Below are 26651 nucleotides of genomic sequence, written 5' to 3'. Positions count from 1 at the left end.
CCTCTAGCAGCTTTCCTCCCTACAGTTATTGGACTGTCCTTTCATATGGGATTGTAGGGCCAGTATTCCATAGCAGTTAATTAGCTTATGATTTGAAAACAGTAGACCAGTGTAAATTAATTACTAAAGTAAATTCAATCAAACATCCTCTCCCTCTGTTCCTTTTGCTGATGTCAGCATAATTCAGTGAAGTAAAAGCCTCGGACCGATAACCGATTGAACACAGTAGTTTATATCAATTACACGCTTTGCTCCTCTGAGACCAGAAATCAATGATTTCTTAGATTCTTCTTCTTGCTGAAAGAGTCAGTCATGTTTGTGTGTCTCAATGGATTTGCTCCAAGTTGTTGTAGTCTTTGTTAATTGAACAGTAATAAGTGGGGAGGGTTCATACTTAAAGGAAAACTCCACTTGGATCATTTGCAATGTTGGATTATGTTCATTTTTTTCTGATGTTATTTACTTGACTGAAGTGTAGCTTTTGATTAAAGATGGCTGTATGAATTGTGTATATGCATGTAACAGTAATATATAGATATCTATTGATGAAATTAAGATAAATGGAAGAGCATTGTTTTGTGGGGGCAGCACTTTTATTCTAAGTGCAAAACTTTTCATTCTGAGCTCTTTTTCCTCCCTTAAATTTGATTTAACAGCTGAGGTGATACACATGTTTTTCTTTTTAAAGGTTGAACACATCATTATGGAATTTGCGCGTTCAGTATATGACAATAAAGGGCATCAGGGTCAGTGTAACAGAAAGTGTGGATGTAAGGCTGGTGGCCCAGATTTATCCCATCTTGAGAACTAATAAACATTTTTTTCAAAAGCATAAAATGTATCTTGAAACCTAGTTAACAACCAGTGTTTAATATTGATGTTAAATGTCGTCCACTGCAATAAAACACAATAGTCTTCTAAAGAACATATATGCTTACAATAGTATTGTACAATAAATGTCTTTTTTAATCTCTGATTTTTATCAACACAAAATAAACACAAAACACGGTAGTCGGCTGCAGTCAGACACTGTAGTGTGTTTATCATCAACACTGGGAACACAGATTAACCTAGTGCACATCTCATTAGCTGCTCGTTACAGAAAGAACAAGTTTGAATTCTCAGGCGTATTACATACACAGCATCATTGTAGCCAAGTCTTTTCACAGGTTTTTAACTAACTTAAATAACTTTGGACAGCATCAAGAGAGATTTTTATTGTGTGAATAATAATTATCTAAACCATTTTTTCTGGAACAAAGGTTTTAATCAACTACAGTTACTTTACATTGTAGTAATTCAACATCTTTTTTACACTGACACGTATGACAAAATGTAAACTTGTTGTCGGCTGCACCAGCGTTGGCCTGTAAAATCCATGCTGATCTGAGATACCTGGGAACTTAAGACCATCTGTAACAGAAGATGCATGACTTGTTTAAAAGGGTTCTTTGTGCTGCTGTATTTCTTTGTGTCTCAGGTGTTGAATAAAGAAGAACAGGAGTTGGCTGCTAAAAATGAGTATAACTTTGATCACCCTGATGCCTTCGACTTTGAGCTGCTGGTTACCGTCCTCAGAAAGCTGAAGAAAGGAAAAAGCATCAAAGTGCCGGTGTATGACTTCACCTCCCACTGCAGACGTAAAGAATGGGTAAGAACCTGTCATTACCACGATCAGCTCTGTGGACTGTTAGTCTTTGCAGCTTAGTGTGTTGCTCCATTTATGATGGGATTTGTTTTCCTAGGAGCATACAGTATTTAACAATGCTTGGCAGCTTTCCACTGCAGGAACTCAGGGCAGGTCTGAGGTGGGACGAATGTTTACAGGAACAGCCCTGTAATCAGCATTACAGGCTTTCTGTTTCCATTGTGATGTAGGATCCAACAGCTTCCACTGTGACGTCAAGTCTGAGCCAAAACAAACAAAAAGCACTGACTGATGTAAGTTCAGTTCTAACAGCAAGTAGGAAAAGGAACAATAGAGATTTGTTTTGGTAGTTTTATGGTAAATTTTACATTGTTTATGTTGATGTTTAAGAGGAGAAAACTGCAAGTTGAAGACGACTTGGGAAGGGCAGGAAAAGTGGCGCTTGGTGTCTTCTTTGAGTTTCAAGACCTGCATAGCAGTTTGTCAGGGTCACTCAGAAGTCCATGTCCTGGAATAAACACTCTTTTCTGCCCCTAAAACGGCCCTGAGAGAGGTTATGTCAGTTCTTGCAGTTGGAACATGCATAAAGGTTTGGGCAAGTTTGTACAGAGGAAACAGTGCACTGTGTGTAGCTCGACACAAAATTTTTATGATCAAATTAATCTGATCATTTAATTAGTCGTGACTGATCAGACCAAGCTCTACAGTGCCTTTTCAATAACCTTCAGTGTCCAGGGCTGAAATAGATCAAGACTAGTAGCAGTAGGCAAATGAAGATATGATCCAATATACATACTGATGTTGTTGTTGATGTAGTGATATATTGTCTTCTAGTTTTAGTACTCACAAATATTTTTGTTTTCAGGAATTTTGGGGTTTGTGTATCACTAACCGTTTTTAATTTAAACTGAATTTTTTTGGTAATTTTATATATTTTTGATTCTCTTTGCACTGATCTGAAGCGGGCAGGGCTCGGTTGGTAAAAGATGACACCCTTTAATGCACCAGTTAGTCATTTAAAACAAAATCTGATGACGAATGGCAGTTTTTTTATTTACTTTTTGAAAAACTTTCAAGTTTACTGTCAGTAAAGTGTGATGCAGTCCCACCTACACAGCCCAGATGAAACAGATTAACTACTATTTAGGATTAAACTCCTAACAAGTAATGACTAAGGATGTTTTTCCCCAATTTTACATTACATCGTCGCTTATTTAGTCACTACTATTTGTCTATAATACAGATGAATACTTTTCTGGGGCTTTGTCCTTGAAAGTTTTGATTAAACAGGTTGAATTTTACAACTTAATTACATTATAAATCAACTATATTGCTGCAGATTATTAATTTTGAGCAAAACTGGTAACAAAACTTGACATAATTCTGACAGTGTTGGAGTAGTTAAAGAAAACCACTGTCTTCCATGTGCTTAGTTCAGTTAGTTATTGCACTGAGTATATTCAGTCTTATTTAAAGTAAATTCTCTAGACTCTTTAGAGGATAAAATTACCTTTGCGCTTACAAATCACCAAACACCTACAGAGGCGTATTAGCTGATGCCAATTGAGATGCCTGCTAATTTGCTAATTATTAAGGATTTAGTGTGCAGGATATTAACCCAAGCATCTCCTCCCAAAAGCACTGTGAAGAATCAATCTGGCACTGTAGCTCTCTGACAACTCCTCTCTATTTCTTTGCAATGTAATTTCATGGCTGAAAGGCACAACACCACGCGGGAAATCGCCTATCATGACTTGTAACTCTAAAATCATTTTATGGGTCTTTTGTACTGGGGTGAATGTAATTAAGCCTCAGGCCCCGAGGGTGCTGAGGGCTGCAAGGGCCAGCTAGCTTCAGGCTGTGTACGCTCTGTGTGTTTTTGTGTGTTGTGTGCATAGACGAGAGCAAGAAGCTTAGTTTTCTCACTTCTTCTTCTCTGGTGAAAATGTCAGCTGCTCTCTCTCTTTCAGGCACCAACACTTAAACATGTTAAAGACCCACTAAATCATCTCTTAGCAAAGAACAGGGAAATGAACTAATCAATAAACACTCATCTGTTTCTTTAAAATGCGCTTTCTCTGAACCCTGCCTCCACACGCTGTCTCCCTGTCTTGTTTTGTTTCTCCTTCACTCTCTCTCTCTTTCTCAAAATCAATACCAAAGTGTCCAGCCCATTGACTTTAGCATGAAGCTGGTCAGAGGAGCGTAATAGGATTGTGACATACTCAGCACCATTTTGTCTTTGATTGAATTGGTGATTAATCTCTTTCTCAAAGGCGCACACACACTTGCTTTCCTGGTAGTAAAGGGGGTTCAACATGGGGTTTATCAGATAACTGTGAAGAAGGCAAACCTGGGTTGAGGTTGCGCTAATGCACCAATGTTTAACTGATACCTGTATTTGTGTCTAGCTGCTGTTTTTACAATGACTTCAACACAGTTTTAGAGGACAACTGAACATCCTCTTTCGTAGCATATAATGTGCTCTTACTTATCAAGCAATGAAATAAGTGTTTCCTCGCTTTAACATGTTGGTTTTTATTGCGTGAAATGGAAGACTGCAGTTTATTTGTGTTTAAAACTGTAGCGACCAGAGGAGGCAGTCACTTGGGCTATGGACAGTTTCATTTTGACACGAAGAGAACATTGTGGGAGTTTGGTTAGCAGAGGGCCACCATGACAAAGACTTCTGTTGTTATGTAGTGAATGGATTCAAACCAGAGCTCATGTAAACAAGGTGGAATCCGATATACTTAATTAACATTAATGATTAGTCAACTATAGGCTCCAGCCCCCCCGTGACCCTAGTGAGGATTAAGCGGTGTATAGATAATGGATGGATGGATTAGTCAACTATTTATAAATAGCACTCCAATCTGTCTGCAGCAGCTATTTTTGTGTCTTTTCTCCTGATTTTACAAACCTTAGTACTTAATTTCTCACGTAAACATCACAGGATAGTGGGTAACGGCTTACATAGAAGGAGATATGTCGGCAAATAAATGTCATGACAAAAATTCCATCCATCCATTATGACCTCACTAGGGTCATGGGGGGCTGGAGTCTATCCCAGCTGACTTAGGGTGAAGGCAGGGGACACCCTGGACAGGTCACCAGTCTATCACAGGGCTACACTCAGAGATAGACAACCAAGCACACTCACATTCACATCTACTGACAATTTAGAATCACAAATTAACCTCAACATGTTTTTGGACTGTGTGGGAGGAAGCCGGAGAACCCGGAGAGAACCCACGCTGCACAGGAAGAATGTGCAAACTCCAAGCAGAAATATCGAGGCGTCTTAACTGGGACGCGAACCGGGGATGTTTTAGCTGTGAGGCGATGGTGTTAAACACAGGTCCACCGTGCAGCCCATGAATTATAATTCAGCATTGGACATTATATCCATTCCATAGTAGATAGTATAGTATAGTAAATGAAATTGCATTTTTTTGGGAGTAAATTCAAATGTTCCAGTTAAAGTAAAAGACCCATAAATGGCCTTTAAGGCAGTGTGGAAGATACTTTTAAAAATTAAAAAACAAAAGTTGCACTTATAGACTTTCAGTTTCACACGTTTTTTTTTTAGTTCATTAGTTAATAATGATTTTGAGACCCTCATTTGTATGATGCCAAAATTATTTTTTGTTAACAAGCCACTTGTTTCATGTCCTCCACACAGGTGATGCTACAGGAAGGTGTTGATAGACGTTAGACCCCATCTTTGCATTGCAGTTGTGCTAAAAGCAGCATGTGTACCAGTACAGCTGATGTGGACAGATGGCTTAATTACACTGACCAGTATCACCCTTATAAAACATGTGGTTGTGTGAGCATTGCCTTTAGCTAGACTTGAAAAAAATGTGAACCTGTCCTTTAATTTGTTTCCCCTGACAGAAAACAGTGTACGGGGCCAATGTTGTGATCTTTGAGGGCATCCTGGCGTTTGCCAACAAGGAGCTGCTAAAGGTAGGAATGATCTGTTCTACTTCTCTGCTCGACTTTCTTTTTGTAAGTCAAGTTTTCACTCTTTGTTAATGTACAGAAGGTAGTGAATGCAGCGTTATGATTACTGTCTGATTTTTGATTGACCTTTCAGTCCTTTGATGCACAACCAGATGTCTCTCATTAGTCTTTGCTATAGTATATGAACTGAACAGGAATGAGGACTTTAAAAAGAGGTTGAATCTTCATTTGGATGCTACCACAACATTTAGGGATTCAGTTTTTCTCTGCCCACCTGATTAATGGATCTGCCAATAGCTGATCAACCAACAGACTGATTTATAATGAACTAAATGCTCTGATCTGTTAAGGGAAATTAAATAAGTATGACTTTATCTCTGAGATCAGTTATTTCATATGTACATGGCAGACAGTCGGGATGGGATTCGCCTTTTATGAATTATCAGATACGACTCAGTCACCGTCTCAGACCATAGCTATAGAAATGTAATAGAAAAGTAAGATTACTTGTATTTTATTTTGTTTATCCATTTATTTGTTTAACTCAAAGACCATTTCATGTCATTGTAAAACAAAATTAATGCAAGAAGTCCCTCCTAGTGTTAAATTGGTGATTACATTTTATAGGCTTGGTGGTAATTACATCCTGGGAGAACCACAGAATAATTCCATATAGCGATATATATTTATTTTTTTGTATTTTGTACATAAAATAGTCAAAGCATAAATGAAGAAGCACTGCAAAAATGGACTCAAATCAAACTCTGGTTTAAAATCCTGCATTTTAGCAACCAACTGCCTCAAGTGTGTGCATGTGAAGAGGAGACTGGGTTTTTAAGGGAGTAAATTAATTCTTTTTAAAGATGCTCTTGTGGTTCAGAGGAAATCCATAAGAATAAAAAGGGGGAGTTCTTTGTGGGAAAGTAAGTGTGTGTGTGTGTGTGTGTGTGTGAGTGCGTAAAAGAGAGCTGGACCGTGCTGATAAGGCAGGCAGCCTCTCCTGGGACCCAGCTGTGGTAGTTGATTACCCTCTGATTCAGTTAATAAGAGACAGTGTCGGCTGTGATTAATTGTGTTTTATGTCCATTCTTGTAATTGAAGTGAACTGTCGTAACAAATCTGATATGCTAATAAAGAGGTCTGGTTTAAGAAACTGAGATGCTGCATGTGTCTGAACGCCACGTCACACTTCCATTGTGTTATGATTTGGTGACATTACAGGAAAAACAACCGAGCTAGGACTTTGTCAGTCACCATTAATGCTTTCTCTAATGGTGCTGGACTGTTGTGTGCAGTGTTGCAAATTATTACATAGGGCTTTTTCATGGTGAGATTGAATTGGATTTTTGCAGTATTGTGATGAAGTAGCTTGTTTTTCAGATCATTAAATTGTTGGATTTGCCTAAAAGTACTTATTACTGTCTTTTTTTCCTCAACTGAATTTTTAATCATGATTTATATCTACCTTTCTAAATGCCAATATATCTATTGATTGCTGTTTGTATTACTGATTAAAATGGCACTGAATGCTCACTTTGTCAAGCATGCAGCCAATTTACAAAGGCTGAAGTCATCAGCACAGGTCCTGTCATCCCTTCTCTTTGGTCCCCTTTCCTGTGTCTCTTTATCAGTGAAGTCATAAAAGGGTTTCAACAAATTATGTGCAAATACAAAAAGTTGCATATGCCATGAGAGGACATTTTCTCCATATCAGACTTAAAGGTCCCATAATGATCTATCTAGATAGGCTCCCAGCTTTGCAAGCCACTAAGAATCGTATCCAGTTTTTACATGGAAACCAGTAGTCATCGAGCTCAAACGTAGTATAATCCTGCCTCTTTACTGCCCACTGCTGACAATGTTTGCTTCTCTCTCGCTCTCTGTGCTCACATAAACTGCATTATAAAACATCTTAATTTCCAATAAAGCTCTTTTTGTTTACATATTTTTCTTGTTCTTTTGTCAGACATCAGAACAAGTCTGATATAGCGAGTAAAAAGCAGCACATTCAGACTACATGTTAACGTTACAGCTGCTGCTCTGAGCTGCTTACCAATTTCATAACCCAGACAAACTCACCATACAAATGAGTTATCGCCTTTGTGAATTCTGCATTATTTCCATGTGAAATGACTCTCAGCGACAACGTTACAATAGAGAGAAAGTTCTAGTTTCAAAGCCACACTCACATTTGTGTCAGCTGCCTTGCAATCAACTGTTACGCTCCACGCTGGAAATTTCTCGTGCAGAGAGTCTTTTTCCTGAAGGGTACGTGGTCAGCAGCAGCTCAGCTGCGTTGAAAGAAACCTGATTAGAACAAGGCTAAAACCAGAGGTCACACAGTCTTAGTGAAATGAACCATCTTTGGAGTATTTTGTGCTCAGAAATTAAAGACTGGAGACGTGAGACTTTCAATAATTTGCTGAAGAGGTTCACATTGTGGGACCTTTAATTAAACATCAATCAAACATCAATCAATTCAAACATTCAAATGATTATCTGAGTCAATACGTCAATGGTAAGTTCATTTAAAAAGACGAGTTACATTCATGCTTCCTTACAATGCAGGTGATTTCATTCTTCAACATCCTTCTTAAGATGGCCAACAAAACGTCTCCCATTTAATTAAGACTGTAGCCCTCTCTTGCCTGAGTGTAGAGGACACGCTTTAGTGCTCCTTGGTGTTACACACTGTACCTTTACTGGTGCAATTTGATGATCCTTAATGACCTTAGAAAGTCAGGAAATGTCAAGTGACTACAATGCATTTAATTCATAGTTGCTAAATAAGATTTTTCATGAAAGCCAAGCAAGGATTCATTGTTGTGTTTGTATTACTGCTTTCCTACAGACTTCAGATTTCGTCTTTGGCCGACCCTTATGTGTTCCAAAAGTAATTTGGAACAACGTTTTTTCTACTCAAGCTTACGGCACGATATTTGGAAATTATTCAGAAATGATAAATGAATATATGTTTGTGTCTGCTGTCACCAGCCTGAGTATTGTCAAACACTCTCATAGTATACTTCTTTCTACAGCTGGGACATTTATCATTAGTTCATTTTGACAAAGTCTTACATCAGATAGAGTAATTAATGTAATTATATTTCTGGATGCAAAAGCAGGTCACAGATTTAAGCATTGAAAAGGTTAAAACGGGTTTATTGGTAGGTTCGATGAAGGTAGAGATGGTCCAAGGTTGTGAAGGGAGAAGAGTGAGGGTCTTCATGTTTTCAGAATCTATGAAGGCAGACATTCATCTCACTCAGGAGGGGCTAACACTTCTCATTCTTTGCGACATCACAGTAGGCCACATGCATATTGTAGAGAAAGTTGACAAGTCATGGACACCTTATATTCCTTGTCAGATGAGGATACTTTAGATTTAGAGTTTTAATTGTGACTGTAATTAAGCCCAAATTTCCCGCTTTCCTGCTTCATCGTTGTGGTAGAACTGGCAGCCCTTGTTGTGATGTCTCTGAATTTATGAGGTTCTAGTATTTACAGCCGCCATGGGCATCCGGTAAAGGATGAAAGAAGCATTCAGGTCCCTTTAAATTTCAACTCTTTAATGAACTGAAGTTGTAGCTGAGTGTGGTCTACAATAAAGAAAACAATGCTCTTGGCCAAACTGAATCTACACCTGCTAGAAGGTCGACTGTCATCGGCTACTCAGAATGCACATGGGTCAATCATGCAGTCCAATACTCAGGTGGCTGTTACGGGTCTTAAAGGGGCACACACACACCTATCTAGGGCATTTTCAGAGCAGGTTAGAAAATGATCTAGAGCCTCAGCAGTGCTCTCTAACGTTTGGGAACAATCCACCCTTCATCCACATCCTCCTACGAGCTGACAGCTGTGCTTATCCAGCAACATGCCATCTTTGGGTTGGTCAGTTTGTCAGATTTACAGCAGCCAGAATCCACTGGCTTGTTGTGCAACTGAGTTATACCTGTACTCTCATTGTCATCCTTGTCTAAATCACTCGCAAACTCCTTTTAATTTCTGCAGTCGTCAATAGTTCTTTTTTGCAAGCGAGGTTGTTGCCTTCTTTGTGGTTCCACCCCGGTTGTGAAGCTGCTTCATTGATTTTTCCTGGTTTTGCTGAGTTGAGGTTCAGTTTAATGGAGCTTAGTTGACAGATCAGGGGCCGACTTTCTCTTTAAAGCGACCATGATAACTGATGTCTCCTCGCTTTCATAAACGTATCCTGACCCCAACGTCAAATTTCTGCTGGGAAAATGTCAAACTGTGGAAGCAACTCAACGTGTCTGTTCACTTTTAGCAGAACAAAGCAGCACAGCCTTTGGCTCTTTTGACACCAAAAAGTCAAGCATGTACAATTGTTGTATGTTTCTGCCGTTTGTTTGTATGTTTTTTTTGCATCAGTCAGGTTTTGTCCCTGGCCGTTGGGGCGTGATGAAGCCCGCCAGTTTGAGTGGTCTGCATATCATAAAGACATTGAGCCTGTGTTTCCTTATTTGACAGAAATCAATGTGTTATCTTGTTACCTCTGACAAAGTCGGTCTAATAAGTATAATGATATGATGCTGTGCAGTATGTCATCGTTCTGTGTGTACCTATTGGCATTAAGGCATTTTGGGAAACTGTCTGAAAGTGTATACAGTCGTCCTCAAATGTATTCATACCCTTCCATTAAAAAAAGTAGTAATAAATCAAAATTTGCTAAATTATGATTTATTGAAATAAGACATTGCTTTTGAGCTGTGGTTGAAAAGAATAATTAAAATAAATAAATAAATAAATTGTCCTGGACAAATCAGAGCACTTTGTTGATGAGCAGTGGGACAAAATCCAAATAGCTGCCAACAGGTGCAGAAGTCTGATTGAGAGTTACAGAAAACACTTGATTGCAGTGATTGGCTCAAAGGGTTGTTCAACTAACTATTAGTTTACAGGTCCCATCATGCTTTAATGGGAGGGTATGAATACATTTGAGGACGACTCTATAAACAGCAGCAGTCAAAGAAAAAGGTCCACACACAGATTAATTAACTGATTTCTCCCTTTGCCTTCTTGTCTTCAAGCTTCTGGACATGAAGGTGTTTGTCGATACGGATTCAGACATCCGCCTGATACGGAGGCTGAAGAGGGACATTTCTCAACGTGGACGGGACATCAGCGGCATCATCAAGCAGTACAATAAATTTGTGAAGCCGGCATTCGAGCAGTACATTGAGCCCACGGTGCAGGTTGCTGACATCGTGGTTCCCAGAGGTCAGTGGAAGTCTTTCAGGTTAACTACACAGAAAGTAATATTGGAAGCGCTAGGCCTTTACATTCTATTCTCTGTGACGTCTGAGTGAAGCTTCTTTGCTGTCAGTCTTAGGTTTTGAAAAGTGTTTATACCAAAGTAAAAGTAAAGCAACATTATTTATAACGTTAATTCCACTAAACTTAAATCGGCACTGATATTGAAAAATATCAGACGATGCTCGACTCCAAATGAATACTGCTTTAGTTAAAAGTTCTGGTTAAATTTTGGTCCTGTACTTTTTTTATTTGTAGGTGGAGAGAACTTTGTAGCGTTGGATTTGATTGTTCAGCATGTACACAGCCAATTGGAGAAGGTAAGGATTCCCAATAATTCCTCTTCTACTTGTTTTTCTGGATTTTACTGAATCAGCTGAAATGTTAGTCTATCTTTGTTGTTTTAATACTTTTTGCTCAGTGTGTGAGGGTTTATTTGTGGTAAAAGTGCTGTTTCAACTGCATGTACTGATGAAAGAATCGCTATTTGTTTTCTGTACTGTGAGTGAAGAATATTTTAAACAGGGTTTTTTATGGTGATCAAAATAATAACTACATTTTTACTTGAAACCTCTTAGATTTCATCGATCACCTCTCAATACATAGTAACTTGTGCTTATTTATGAAGCTAAAATGTCTTAAAGTTTGGAAAGCCTGCTAGCCTGCCTCACTGTGGACACTTTTAGATGCTTTGCAGCAATCTTTTATTTACTTAAAAGTGAGAATGCAGTTTGGAGAAACATGCTGGTGTGGAACTATGTGGACATGGCCTGTTGAGCTTTAAAGGCAAACAGCTGAAGACGGTCCATTTTTAGGACTTGCACTTGCAAACCTAACATAGAAATCCAAAAACGTACCACAGAAAACTGAACTCTGACATCCATCAGAAAATCTGTCTGTGTATCGGATAGATAACGAGGGTAGATACATTTAATGCTGACGTATCTTGCTCATATCACAACAGTAAAAATGGAACAAATCCTTAACTTCTGAAAAATCTGAATGATTTGCTGTGACTTTTATAAATCTGAAATTTGTCAGGCTCCCAGTCGTTGTAGGTACAGAGCTACTAAATAAATATATTTCACTAAGCAGCTCAACATTTATCACACAGTAATAATCAGCCTTTCTGTTGATATGTGTGCAATTGAACATGTAAAAACTTAATTCCCTTCATTTTTCTGACATTATAAATACTTTCCAGCCCTCCCTCAGTATGTCCTGTAGTGGATTATTACATTCTCTGATTGACATTGAGGCTGGTGTTAGTGCCACTATAATTCTTTGGCAAGAAGTAAATCTAAAAGAGTTGTTATGCATCTTTAACAGATATTTTACAGTGACTTTATCTCAAGTGACAGCTTTGAAACAGTGTGAAAGGGTTCAAAGATACGAAATTTACTACTCTGTTCAGCTTTGCAGAGGTTTATAGCCAGTTTCAGTTCACTTTTTAGCAGTCTGGTACATAAATTTACTGTTTTAGTTCCCTCTCATTCCTCTCACTGGGCTGTTTTTTGGCTATAGCAGGAAAAAAAGTTGTAAAAGCTAACTGTAACTGACAGCAAACAGGCACATTTAGCTGTTTAACATAGGGGAGCATTAGCAGGCAAAACAGCCACATATTTCTCTCTGGAGCTGGTGGAGACCAAACAAAGAGCTAAAAGAGAATTAATTTTGTACTTAAGGTTGTCAAGTGACCATAGACGTGCCTCCAAAAAGGTGGAAATCTGCAATCTGAAGCACAGTTACATACTTTCTTTTTTAATATTGGCTATTAGCAGCATTTTAACACCACAGCCAGTCACCCTAGAGTCAGTGGAGAGAACAGGTTCAGTCAGAGAGGATTAAAAAACACATATTCAGCACTGTTAACAGATCAAGATTATAGCAGCAATTTATTTATTCTACCATTTCAAAGTAATTACATTTCATTACTTGCATTTAAAATGTGGGTGATTCAGCGCACTTTGATTGTTTAACAATATAACACTGGGTTGACTGTTTCTAATGAGCCAAGCTTCTCTTGACTCCGGTCACCTTACCTCTCTGCTGGTAGAACACATTAAATAAAGGTCAGGTTTTCTTGCTTTTCCTCTGTAGGTGAAAGTCTGCAATAAAACATTTAACTCCCTCATTAACATCCCGCCTTATGATGCTCACATTTCTGAGAGAAATCAAGCATAGAAGACACTATGAGCGTTGCTTCCCTTTACAGATGATACAGTTATACTAAAAATAAACAGATTTTTTTTCATGCAGTTTGTATTCTTAACCAGATAGCTACTGTAGGGTTTTTAAGGCCTCGTTAACTTTTTTTTTTACCTTCTATGCTTCAGTGATCTTGGTGGGACAGAGGTAGTAGGTACCTCAGATTAATGAGCCTATAGGGAGAGGAGAGGCGTCCTCCATCTTTCCTCACCCCATTGTACTGTCATGAACTCGCTTTATGACCCACAACTAACTATGATCCGTTCCCCTCCTCAACATATTCATTCAAGGCCTCTAACAGGACACATACAACCTTTGTCACATTCACGTGCATCACACTTGCAGTATGTAACATGGATGAGTGGACGCACACACACACAGGTTAGCATGATGCTGTCAAGTGTTGACTAAATGGACTTGATTCACCTCTTTTTCCTTCGTTATCCACATTAGTTAGTCAGTGTATTCTTGGCTGCAGTAATGCTTACAGTATCTATTATCTGCTCTCCTTGTATGTCACCATACAGGTTTGTTGATCTTGATATGACTGCATGCCTCTGTTACATTAAAAGTCACGTTTTGTTGTGCAGAGGTTAGAAATGTGTGTGCAGCACGACAAGAATTCATTTCATTCCTTTGTTTTAAAGCACATTCAGGTCTTTACTGTAAAACCTGAAAGCATTAAAAGTCTATTTCTGTACATTACACGATATAATGAAAATGACAGAAGACAGAAAAACAACAAAAGGGAATCAAGGGAAAGTTTACTGTGTTTTCTGATGGGATAAACACTTAGTAACATGTTGGTCTCACCAGAGGGGACGATGCCAAATCACTCAAACGGAGGTTTTAGTCAAGGTTTTGCCAAAAACAATATCAAGGCAAAGCAGTCTGCACGCTGAACTGATGCTCCCAAATCTTTGAGGCCAGTTATGACATGTAAAAAGTTAAGATTGTCACTCAGACTCTTTGGGATCATTATTCAGTGTTATGCTGCTGTTTCTTTCTTGATCTTGTTGTTAGCTGTATATTGTAAAAATGTTATTGTGTTTTTTAGGGTTATATGAACTGCCTGAAATCACATCATGAAATTAATATTGCACAGTGTCAATAAGAAGTTTTATCTGTAGCCGTTTTATTCTGTTTACTAAGCCAAAGCAAACTAAATGCAGTCTCATTGTATTTTTTTGTTGTAACTGAATTACAGAAGTGTTGATTCAACTCTTGACCTGTTACGTCATCATACAGGAAAGTGTTTCTATTATTTGCATTTATGTTGGTGGTGGACAATGCAATTAGCAAGTTGCAAAGATTTCAGTTATGAATATACACATAGTTTTAGGCAGGTGTGCTAAATACACCGGCGCCTGAATGTATTTAACAGATGCTACTTAGGAAATTATTGTTTTCACTCATTTTGTTTGTAAATTAATTTGAAACGGTTTTATAATCGCACTAAAAGCTGATGTATGACGCTATTGAGCTCTTGTCCAACCAAACATGAAATTAACTTTCACACTTGAGGTGTTAGAGTTTGGAAACGTTTTCACAAACAAACTTTAATTCAACTTTAAGTGTTTGACTTTCTTTTGGGGGTTTATGTTGTGCATTATGCTTTCCTGAAGAGTAGCTTATCTCATGTTTTGTTTTTCTTATGTTTCTCACTGTTTGCACACACGTGTGTGTGTGTGTGTGTGTCACCTTGTGCGTGCACGACCCCTCCTTGCCTGGCTGAATGCTGTGTAACCATTCCAGCGTGAGATCACTGTGAGGTACGACTGTTAGTGCTTTTTTATTACTGTCATCTTCTCTCTCCTCCTTCCTTCTCGTGCTCTTACTATACTCAACCTGTTTCCAGCCATTCTTCTTTTTCTTTTTTCTTTTTCTTCTTTTTTTTTTCTTTTTTTATAGCAGCCAAACTACAGATTTTTTCTGTGCTTTATCTTCCTGGTTTCTCTGTAAAACTTTATACTTATGTCCACTTTGCCTTTCATGCTGTCTGACTCTATCATCAGTGCAGAGAACAATGATTTCCGTCTCCTCTCTAAAGTCTTTTTGTCCCTTTGAGATTGTTGTTTGATAAAGTGTAAAATATAAGGATTTATTGAGAAGTCACCTCTTCACACCACCAGCCTCCTTCTGACCAGTTGTTCCTATAATCAAGAAAAATATGTCACCAATCATTGTAAAATGTGATTTGTCTCACAAAAGTGTTGCTTTTTCCTCAGTATTGCTGCTAAGCTGCTTCAGGTCATTTTAAGTGCTGGATGTTTCTTGACCTGTGTGGCTCCGCTGATCTCTAAAACACCACCTAGATCATTTCATCTCTTAACTACAGTAGTAATAGTGTGAGCTAAAAACAGTTTATTTGAACACCAGTTATGAAGTACCAGCATCATTTGCCTGAAAATGGGATGAATTGGGTTTCTGAAGTTCCTCAGGTCCTGTGCACATATAACCACACCAACATGCAGCCAGCCCAGCACAGCTGGACCCTGTCAAATGTCATCAATGGCAGATGTTTTTAGTAACTAGACGCTTGATTCATGTTAAAGTAAAACTTGTGTCCACAAAGAGATGCAACAGGCAAAAAAATGTTTATCACATGGTGCTCACAGGCTGTGGTTGAAGTGATTGGAGACAAAACAGAAAGTTTACCTGTGAAGCAAGATGAATTTTTAAAAAACCACCTCAGTGAGTTTGGTTCTGCAGAGTGAATCTAACCAAGAGTATTAAGAGATGACGTCATGCTATAAATGCTGAGATCAATTCTTAGTTGAAGTTTTTGTAAATGTGCAGAAACTCAGGATCACGATCTGTTTATAGACTGAAACTAATTTTCAGCATCTTAGGTCAAGAACAGTTGAGTCATCTAAAATGAACTCGCTTAAAGATAAACTGAACTGAGCTGCTCCTCAGTGCAGAACGACAAAGTGTTTGTTCAGCGTTGCACAGCGGTGATGTGGTGGAGCTGTTTCACTGTTAATACTGTTCTTCTCTTCCTTTCCCTTTATTTTTTTTCCCCCTCTTGTCCTTTGTATGTTTTTCCACCTGCACTCCTTCTGCACTTTAAACACTTTAATTCCATCAAATGAATATCTGTCACCTTCTTCAGAGGAAGCTCCGCTGGGATATGTGAGGCTCACCTTGTGCATCTTTTGTCATTGTTGTAATTTGAAAGCACAGATTTAAAGTCTTGTAGTTTTGATGAAATATCGCCTTTTGAACTTGTTAAAATATGCACTGCATATTTTAACTGTAGTCGTCTTTGATGCCTTTCAGAACCAAAATTTGACTTACTGAGTTGTACTGGCTAGAAATGATTCAACTGATTTTCAGTTCTGGTTAAAGAAAAGCATGCTTTAATTCTTTTAGTGACAGAGCATGTGTCAAACACAGATCAGCTGTTAGACGGCAGTAGAAACTGAGCTCTCATTGCTCTTGAACATTATGAGCATGTGTTTGAAAGTGTTGTGTGGCACATTTGCTAATTGTCAAAATTGCTTTTCTTGTTCTGCATTTTGTAGCCTTAAGGTGATGGCACACACTGTTAGAATTAATTCCTAAACCGTATCTGGCAATAAAAGAACGCACAGCTATGTTTAAAGATGGGGTGGGACAAAATATTGACGAAGCAATATACATCACTTCTGCTTGCAATGTTTTATTAATACACTGCCACTATGTTTATTTAAACAGAAGTTAACTAACCTGTGGTGAAGAAGAAATCAAATTAGATTAAAATTCAATTTTATTGATAATACACACAAACGCTGACGGCACGCTGCAGTGAGTAATTCATGGACTTTTAAATTTTAGGGCTGTTTTTTCTTCTTCAGTTGCATGTACTGTAACGTGTCGTGTAGACGATTGTCTAACAATGTATTCAGTATCACAGAATAGTTATAATCAAACACCACGTTATCATCGGCATCATATTGTGATGATATCACATCGTGAGTTACTTTGTGATTCCCACCCCTAGTTTGAAGTGATACTAGAGCAAAAACGCCTTTCTTTTGCTTAAAAAAAAAACAAATGTCCTGAAGGACAGACAGTACCTTTAAGACATTATTGAATCCAGACACCTCACAGTTGAAGTACCAACACCTTGGGTTGCTTGTGTTGGAGCCTGTTAGCAAGAATGGCTTAATTATGGAATACCAGCTGTTGCATCAGACTCAGCATTTTGCTTTTAGATCACAGCAGCTCTTCTAACACTGGAATCAGGGGCCAGTTGCACGAGGATGCTGTAAATTGAACTGATGTACTTGGGCACGCTCAAGTACACCAGGAGTTAGAGCACTTAACTGTAATCCTGAACAGTTATCGTCACTACTTTCTCTTGATATCTTTGTTGTAAGTTAAAACAAAACAGTGCCACCTGGTGGTGACAAAAACTGAAAAACTTTACTCAGTTTATAGTATAGCAGTATAATGGAGTGAACAATGAAAATACTTACTATAGACTGCATTTTTTAACTGTGTCCTAATGAAGAAAGTCAATGGCGACACAGATTTGTGCTACTGATGAACATCAATGTTAAGTGACACAGAGACTCTTTGTGAAACCAGCCCCTGGTTAAACAGTTAAACAACATCTGGAAACATCTGTTCTGTACAGCACGTAGTCAGCATGTGTTTTGGAAGCAGCGTACTGTATGTAGTGGCTAGTAGGGATATTTTGAAAATTTGCAGGTCATTCATTAAACCTTTTAATGTTTTGTTTCCTGGTGTTTGAAACAAGTAGCTCTTTGTTATATTGTTTTGTAATTAGCGAGAGTATCCTCTAACCTACTTTATACTTATTTTTATCACAATTAATTGCACCATGCGTACATAGCACGTTCACACATCAAACTGAAATCTGGTACGCTTAGATTAGATGTGTAGAAACCAGGTAATACAAAAAGTCAGGAGTTTTATGACAAACTTTTAAGTAGGTTCACTGTAAAACCAAAACAAAGAAAACAGTATTCAGTGTGATAAACAACGTGCCTCCGTTAGTCTAAGTCATTGACCATGGTTCTGTTGTGTTTACATAGGAAGCCATTAAGCATGAAATAGAATAATGGAAAGTCAGTTAGAAGTAAACCCAAGTAGCTACTGCAGAAAGTGGTGAGCTATTCAGCTTCTTACGCTGTTTTGGAGTCGATAATTTTTTCTGTCACAACAGTCTGATGCTTCTAAGTGGTTTCCCAAATTGTATAAATTTGCCTCAGGAGGTTTTACAGTCTGTACAATTCAGTCTACAATTCAGATTATCAAAAACTCTGCAAAAAGCAAAAATATTACAATGATAATTTTGTTCCTGAACAGGAAGAAAACTTAAAAGAAACCTCTGGAATAGCAACTGAGGAATGATCCCTCTTTCAGGACAGAAATACATCTAATATATGCTGTGTAGTGAAAGGTAATGTAGTTAATTTGACATGAGTTTTAAGGATTTAAAATCAAAGTACATCTCTGTGCATCAGAGCAGCCAGAGATGGTTTGTTAAATAATGACTGCTTGCTGTACACTGCAAGACAGCTACAGCTCAGCAGTCAGCTGACTGGATCACTGCTTAGAAAGATAGTAGCACATCACCTACTTATGTATGTAGGGAAGGTTTGGACACCGTGTCATAAAACACTTTTATTATCTCCTGGTTGTCTAAATGTCTTTTTGGCAAAGAAATAGTCATATTCAAAGGTATTACAAGTCAGCAGGCTTATAAATCTAACTGATCGCTGCAGTGATCAGAATATCTAATGCTAGTACTTGCCTTCAAAAAGTATTACTTTAATCCTGAATTAAAAACCTTTCAGCTCAACGAGAAATTATTCAAATGATCTGAATAGTTAAAACTCAAACCCAGGATAATATGTGATTATTACCATCTTTAGTTGGAGTTTTGTTACTTTAATACTCCTGAGATAGACACATCACTTACTTTGTGTTTCTAAATGTGTGTTTTTATTCAACAGATCTGCTCTGGCCTCGGCTCACCAGGGTCAGCCTTTACCCAAAACCCTCAGTGTGATGGAGAGCACACCGCAGGTCCGCGGCATGCACACCATCATCAGGTCAGAAGTCACTCTCACACTACCAATGTCCATCCATTCCAGCAACATTTTTAAGCTCCTTCTAGAGTATCCCAAGGCTATCTCAGGCCACATGAGATATGTAATGCTTCCAGTGAGTTCTGGGTCTACCTTGGGGTTACCTCCCAGTTAGTCCTGCCTGGAAAGTTTGTTCCGACCACTTGTGTCCACACTCTCATTCTTTTGTTCACGACCCAGAGCTCATGTCCAGATGTGAGGGTTGGTAAATCAAGAGCTTTAACCAGCTCCCTCTTCATCCCGGTGGTCCGGTACCACACCTACGATGGACGCTGCACCAATCTGTCTATTTTACTGTCACTCATTAACAATATGTATCGGACGTCTCTAGATTCAGGGACTTGCACTGCTTCCAGATTAGGTACAGCTGTCTGTCCAAAGTGTGACTGTCATTTAAGAAAGGTGATGTGTGCGTCAAGATCAGCTGGGAGGGGACAGGTGGTGTATAGAACCGCTTTCTCAAAAATCCCATAGCAGGCAAGGATGACGATGTGTCCTGAACTATCCAAGCTCGAACCATTTCTTACCAGACACGTAATCTTTTCATCCTGTTTACTCCTGCCCTCTGTGTGTGTTTGTGTAGAAACAAGGAGACTAACCGAGACGAGTTTATCTTCTACTCCAAGAGATTAATGAGGCTTCTGATAGAACATGCTCTCTCCTTCCTGCCTCTCAAGGTGAGTTTTTGTCTGAAGATTGTAAACTGACCTTGTGCTTCCACTTCATTCTAAGGTTGGTTATTAAAATAAACAGGTGCGACATCTTTTCTCTGCTGTTGCTTGAGTTCTACAGTGTGTTGGTGCACAGTTAGTGTTCTGACCTTGACTTGTAACATTTCTATTGTAGCAGTAGCGACTAGCTGCCACAGTGGTTTAACTGCAATCTTCAATATTTGTTTTTTTCATTTTGTTTCCTTTACATTCTTCTCGCCTTCTCCAGCCTGTGTCTGTGGAGACGCCTCAGGGTGGCGTCTATGAGGGCAAGAGGCTGAGCGGTAAAAGAGTAAGTCTGCTTATTTGGCTGACAATGTATCCTTGTGGTCACGACAAGCCTCCCAGCTGTTCTGTCCCTTACTGACCTCTAATGTACGTCTTAGAGACATAAACAGGAGATAAGAGGGAGAACAAAGATGATACTACAAACACAAGCTGTTGATGTAAAGTGGAAACTTTCTGTTTTATCACAAGTATCATGAACTAGAAAAAATGCTGGGAAACAAGTTTGAAGGTCTTTTACAGCAATTCCTGCTGTATTAAGGAATGTCAAGCAGATACTAGATGATTGATCATTGAGTGATGTCAGATCCAGAGAAGCTGCATACCCCAGTAAACATCACCAGGATATTTGTTGTTCTAGATCACAGGTGTTTCTATCCTGAGAGCGGGGGAGACCATGGAGCAAGCTCTGATGGCAGTTTGTAAAGACATCAGACTTGGAAAGATCCTCATTCAGACCAACCATGACACTGGAGAACCAGAGGTATGTGTGTTTTAAACACTGCAGCCGTTGTGTCAGCTGCGTACACTGTCACCTATATTCACAAAGCAGATTCAAGTGTTGATTCAAAGAGAATGTGTTTTTGCTGCTTCTGCAAAGTTTGAGAACTGCACATGCATTTTATTAGCACTGGGTTGTTTTGGCTTCCAATACTGATTCTATCCATCAACACTGATATTGCGCATATACTTTTCCTCAGTTAGCAAAAAAAGCCAACGCTAACTGACATAAATCACATAGCTCAGGTAGTAAATATCAGAATATCTTCTTGTGTCCTTCCTCCAGCTTCACTACCTTCGTCTACCCAAAGACATCAGTGAAGACTACGTCATCCTGATGGACAGCACCGTGTCCACCGGAGCTGCTGCTCTCATGGCCGTCAGAGTTCTGCTGGTAAGTCAACGCAACTCTGTCGCTTTCATTTCCAAAAACACTTAGTTTTATAATCTCCAAATTATGCTTTCTGGTAAAGCTTGTCTTCAGTGGCATGCTGGAAAAGTGCAACATTTTTGGAAAGTGCCTAGTTTGACACATGTTCATTTTTACAGAAATAACTGGATAAAAACTAGGCTCTCGGCCAGCCCCATCCCTTTAATGGCAAAATGTTGATGTCCGCTTCTGGTATTCTGTGAAAAACATAATTCTCTTCATTTTGAATGAGCATTTCTCTCTCTTTATTTTCCTCTATGAAGGACCACGATGTAGCAGAGGACAAGATCTTTCTGTTGTCTTTGCTAATGGCAGAGATGGGCGTCCACTCAGTGGCGTACGCATTCCCTAAAGTCCGCATCATCACCACTGCTGTGGACAAAGAGGTCAACGACCAGTTCCACATCATACCAGGCATTGGTGAGGAGATACAGTTTCTTCTTCATCTGGGAGAATTAAGTTACACTTTTCAACAGACAATTAAAAGATATTATTTAATCTTCAGTTACATACAGACACACAATATAAATAAATGCATAGACAGAAATATCACAGTAAGTACAAATCTTATGCTGTTGCAGAAAGTTGAAACTAAATCGGTTTATCAGACAGGTGATGTGAGGTTATTCCAAGCCTGATATGTCCTGAACAGGGAAGACACCATCACCTGTGGCTTTAATACTGGAACAAGGATGTCCCAGAGTCCTTAAAACCAGGACTTAACTGACCTTGCACCACTGTAAGAGCTCAACAGCTCAGTTATGTACAGCTCAGCCAGCGGCGCAAAGCTGTAAAATTTATTTTTAGCCTTTATTGGCAGCCACTGGAGGACTATAAGAAAAAGTGACATATAGATCAGTCAGTATAGGTAATAAAGAGTAAATCACCAGTGAAATATGTCGAGTCAAAAACTGCTGCCGTACTGCTCTGTGGGTGAAAACTATCAAGTGTGCAGCACTTCTGAACAAAACCTAGCGATGTCAGAGCTGCTTAGTGTTTGACAGTTGAATACATACACCTGCTGTGACCACAGAATTTTAGATGTTGCCCAATCCATGGTGAAATGTTTTTGTCCTGACTGTACACGTCATGGTCACAAATATTTAAAATACATAGTCAGAGGATCCTGATCAAAAATGTTCACAACTTAAACAGCAATTTTGGCCGAAAGCACATGTCAAACTCAAGGCCGACGTACATGCTACTCCCAAGACCCAGTCACAAAATATTTTTCAACAGAAATACTTGTGGAAACTTTATTTGTTATCCAGCACCAGTTTGAATCTTGAGAAGTATTTCTGTGATCATTGATGCCCACACACACTGCTAAGAATTATACAGTGTGTGTTTAGGATGAAATAAATGTTTAAATCCTTTGTTGCTAATGGAAAAAAGCCTAACAAATGCAGTTTATTCAAATCATTTAGAACAACAACATGTAAGTCTTCAAACCTGCCATAAGGGCTTAGGTTTCAGACCTGCATCTCATGTAGCTGGATTCAGTTTAAGTGTGTTTAAAAAGCACCAATTCACAACATGAGTCATCTCAGGGCACCTCACATAGTAAAGATAAGACCTTATATTATTACTATATTAATAAAATTAAAACTATATTACTGTATAAAGAGACACCCAAAACAATCAAGTGATTCTCCTTAAGTAAGCACTTGGTGATTTTGGAAAAAAACCCGAATCCTTTTAAACAGGAAGAAACCTCCAACAGGCAGGTGGCTGTCTGCTTCGACTGGTTGGACTGAGGGAAAGTAGGAAAGGAGAGCAGAGAGAAACACACAGAAACAGACACACCAACTAAAGGAGCCTAAGGCCACTAATATACTTTCTGCATCTGCAAGGGTCCATGACGATCCGTTAGAGTCCACTTAGTGTAGATTTTGTCATCTTCCAAGTCTGCAAGAGTCCAAGCGTCTTCCCAGTGAATTCCAAGCATACAAAAAAATAGTATAATAATATCAACACTTTATCTGTAGTGTCTGCTGCTGTTCGTGTTCACAAGGGCATATAATTGAGGCTCAATGTCATTTTTAGGCCAGTGTTGTGCTTTTCTGTGCGGACTCCTCTGCAGACGTCCCTGTACAGCTCAAAATTTGTGTCTGCACTGCATCTGTGCTACAAAGGGCATTAGTGCACATGCTTAGCAGTAGTGTGCATGCACAGAATGTGTGGGTATGACGTATTTTGTATGTGTGACACACCAGCAGACAGGAAGAGCAGTATAACAGCAACAACTTCACATCTGTGGTGTAGAAGAATAATTAAGGCTTTATACTTTCTGGGTTTAAGAGTAAGCGGGAGTCCACGTGTCCCAGTGGACTCCAAGCTGACTAGAAAGTTGTATGATAATAATTACGTGTCAGTAATTATCACATCTGTCTGTGTGTGTGACCACAGGAAGCATGATCAAGGTTACAAGAGTACCAAAGTACAAGACACAAAAAAACTGCAACCCTCCTCATTTCTCCGTCTCATTTCACCTGCTCTTCTTCTCAGGTAATTTTGGAGATCGTTACTTTGGCACCGATGCTCCGTCAGACTGGTGTGAAAGCGATGAGGGGATGGACTTCTGAGGAGACGACCAATCACGGAGATGGAGGGCTGTTACAAAAGCACTTAGCCACGAAAACAGTTGGAAACAGACCATCCGGCTCCCATCTGCTCGGCCCCGTCAACATCCTCCTGATCAGTGAGGTGACGCTGTACAAACTGCTTCCCATCAGTAGAATGAGCTTCGCTGTTAGGTCAGTGTGATTACTGATCAGGTCAGTGAGGAGATTTGTGCCTGGCAGGATTCAGTCAATACCCCATCCAAGTTTACAGCAAAGTTTAAAGGGGCCAAAGGTCAAAGTGTTACCTGTCCTGCAAGATGTGGGATGTTTGTTGACTTTGAAACCTTTTCACACACACATACAGTCCATCCTCTGTTGGATTCCAAAAGACACTTTCACAACAAGTTCACTTATTCCACAGTTTTCTCAAAAATGGGAAAACTGAAGCTACCTATCGAGAGAGATAATCGATTATGTTATTAACGTTGCCAGTGATGTGTTTTTGTTGCTACAGTTAAACCCTCGGCATTGATGTTTAAATTTACATACTGTCAGTTTACTGGAGGAGCCTTAACATCTCTGAGTTTCTTTCAGGATTTTGCACAGTCAATCTCTTTACCTTCATAAGCCACACATTGTTAGAAAAAACTATTTTATCGGTTTAATTCCAGCTGGAGAGTTGGTTCGCTGGGAAAACCTGACTAGAGCAATGTTCAGTTTTAATCATTAGATTCAACAGATGTTGTTAAAATAACATTCTTAATGTTGTTCGATCAGTCAGTAATGATGTAACAATGTTTTGCACAAACAGAAAATAACTCTTTCTTCTTTAAGGACAGGTCTCTATCGCGACTATGTAGTATTAAGTAATGTGTTACAGCTAGCTAGCAGTGTAACGATGTTTTCTTCTCAGCTTCAAGCTGTTTGTAAGCGTTAGCGTGCTACAGCTTTGCTCTGCTGCTGATGCTGCAGCTGTCTGTACTTTAAAATGATGTTATCTCAGGCAAACTTCACTGAAAGGGACAACAATGACTTGTACTTGAAGAAGGAAACTGATAAGTGAAAAGTTCAAAGATTTGACATGAAATTTCCTCTTTTATGTTAACTTGTTATATTTAGATTTTACTTCACCAGGTTCTCATAGCAATAACACAGAGCTACAGTCGTCCTCTTTTTGCATCTTTTATTTAAAGTCATGGAGACTTTCGAGCTTTTAAAAATGTCTGCTTTAAAGAAACAATATTTAACTGAGCTTGAGCTGCTGATTGGTCCAATATTTAGCTTGCAAATGCTTTATACTGTATAAACCACTGGTGTAAATGTCAGAAACATTCATATCTAAGCTCTTTAAAGCAGCTGATAATCTTAGAAACCAGGAGGCCAAATGACACTTTGGTGCATAAAGATGGTTTTGCCAATATAGTTTCAAGATTTGAAACAAAACTACAGCACTTGTGTTTTTCTTTAGGTATCCTCAGATCTAATTTGTCATGGGCTTGAAGTCTCAGTAGCATTACGTGTGTGATTTTATCATATGCAGAAACAGGCCCTGATGGGACCCTTATTGCTGCTGTTTATGGCCATTTTATATGTTTTATTTATTTATTCTATTGTTTGCAGGGCTTCTTTGCAAATCCAACACCTCAAAGACAGCAAGTCAACTTGAAAATATTGTTGTTTTCATGTTCTTTCTGCATTCATTCCAGATCGTTTTAGCAACAGGGTTCATTCAGTGCCGACCTCAACTTGTCAAACACAAACTTAACAAGCACTAAAAGTTGCTACTTTCCCTCCAGGTGCTCCTCTGCTCAAAGGCTTTTGCTGGTGTACCTGCTGCTAAGTGTATAGGTGCACCTGCTGTGTAGATGGCATTAGTTCCTCCTATGCTCAAGTCTCAAAGTGTACACTGCATCCATTCTGTTTACATCCATACATGTTTTATGCAAACTTCTGAGTCGATGAAAACGCATTGTATACGTGTAATTATACGCAGATTGCAACAAATAACTTGAATGAAATGTTAGCTACTGTCACTTTTGTGGAAGGTGGTTTACCGGAAAAAGTGATGCGTTCTTAAGAAGCAGACTGGTGAGTTTTAAAAGCTAATAATGGTTCTGTTCTATTAAGGCACTCTATAAGGCCTTCCACAGTTTATTAGTATCAGTTACATCTGTGTTTGCTAAATCACAATGTTCACTGTAATCAAAATCTGTTGAGTTTGGTTTTGTATGTGCAGCTTCATTTGTACAGAATTAAAAAATAATAATAACTTAAAACAGCCCAACTTTCTGTTTCTGTGATTCTTCTGTAATACTGGAGTTGACCGCTGGATGGCAGCACTGGCCTCGTTTAGTTGTTTACAGGGGAAGTGACGCCAGGTTCGGTTGTTGTGATGCCTTCAGATACTGTCGGAAACCATCCGTTTCACATTTTGCACCTTGATTTTCAAAACAGTGTAAATATAATTTTCATTTCTTTATATATATTTACACACACATCAAAAAATGATTTCATGCCCTTAAAAGGAATATTTCCAAGAGAAAAGTTGATGTAGTTATTCTGGGACAGGTGTTATATCGTGTCACTGCAGGAAACATACAAGTGGATAATGTTAATGATGGCTCAGCTAAGAGTCCCAATAAGTTACGAGTGATTTAATGGGACAATCTGCATGTGCTATTCCTGCTATTACATGCTGAAGGTCTGGAGTCAGAGCAACGTACAGCAAAACTAATACTTTCTATTTTGATGCTATTTGGGGGGAAAAAAACAAAAAGTCGAGTGCAAATTCCAATGCAAACTTAAAAAAAATAAAAATAAAAAGTCGTACCTGACAAAGCGATAATATATTAATGTAACAACTTTAAATTGTTATGATTAATGTGGCACAGTTTAAGTTTTATTCTCAAAAACTACCCAGAATATTAGTCTTTACCCTCTGATGTTTAATGTATTAAC

At 38.7% G+C, this 26651-nt stretch overlaps 1 protein-coding gene across 1 annotated transcript in view; it reads left to right on the top strand.

The window, feature by feature from the left end:
* Window positions 1-25977, top strand: part of LOC103363074 (uridine-cytidine kinase-like 1) — a 35716-nt gene extending 9739 nt beyond the window's left edge. The window contains exons 4-15 of the mRNA XM_008289674.1: window positions 1481-1651; window positions 5549-5620; window positions 10669-10858; window positions 11150-11211; window positions 14855-14871; window positions 19069-19167; window positions 19787-19880; window positions 20143-20205; window positions 20560-20682; window positions 20986-21093; window positions 21393-21549; window positions 23638-25977. Coding sequence (XP_008287896.1) covers window positions 1481-1651; window positions 5549-5620; window positions 10669-10858; window positions 11150-11211; window positions 14855-14871; window positions 19069-19167; window positions 19787-19880; window positions 20143-20205; window positions 20560-20682; window positions 20986-21093; window positions 21393-21549; window positions 23638-23714 — 1233 coding nt within the window. The 3' untranslated portion in view covers window positions 23715-25977. The remainder of the gene's footprint in view (window positions 1-1480; window positions 1652-5548; window positions 5621-10668; window positions 10859-11149; window positions 11212-14854; window positions 14872-19068; window positions 19168-19786; window positions 19881-20142; window positions 20206-20559; window positions 20683-20985; window positions 21094-21392; window positions 21550-23637) is intronic.
* Window positions 25978-26651: the final 674 nt, after the last annotated feature.

This window comes from Stegastes partitus, unplaced genomic scaffold, assembly GCF_000690725.1.
Source record: "Stegastes partitus isolate 25-593 unplaced genomic scaffold, Stegastes_partitus-1.0.2 Scaffold631, whole genome shotgun sequence".
In the NCBI taxonomy this organism is placed as follows: domain Eukaryota; kingdom Metazoa; phylum Chordata; class Actinopteri; family Pomacentridae; genus Stegastes; species Stegastes partitus.
The sequence above is the reverse complement of the archived record's forward strand: the minus strand, read 5'-3'. Positions and strand labels throughout refer to the sequence as shown.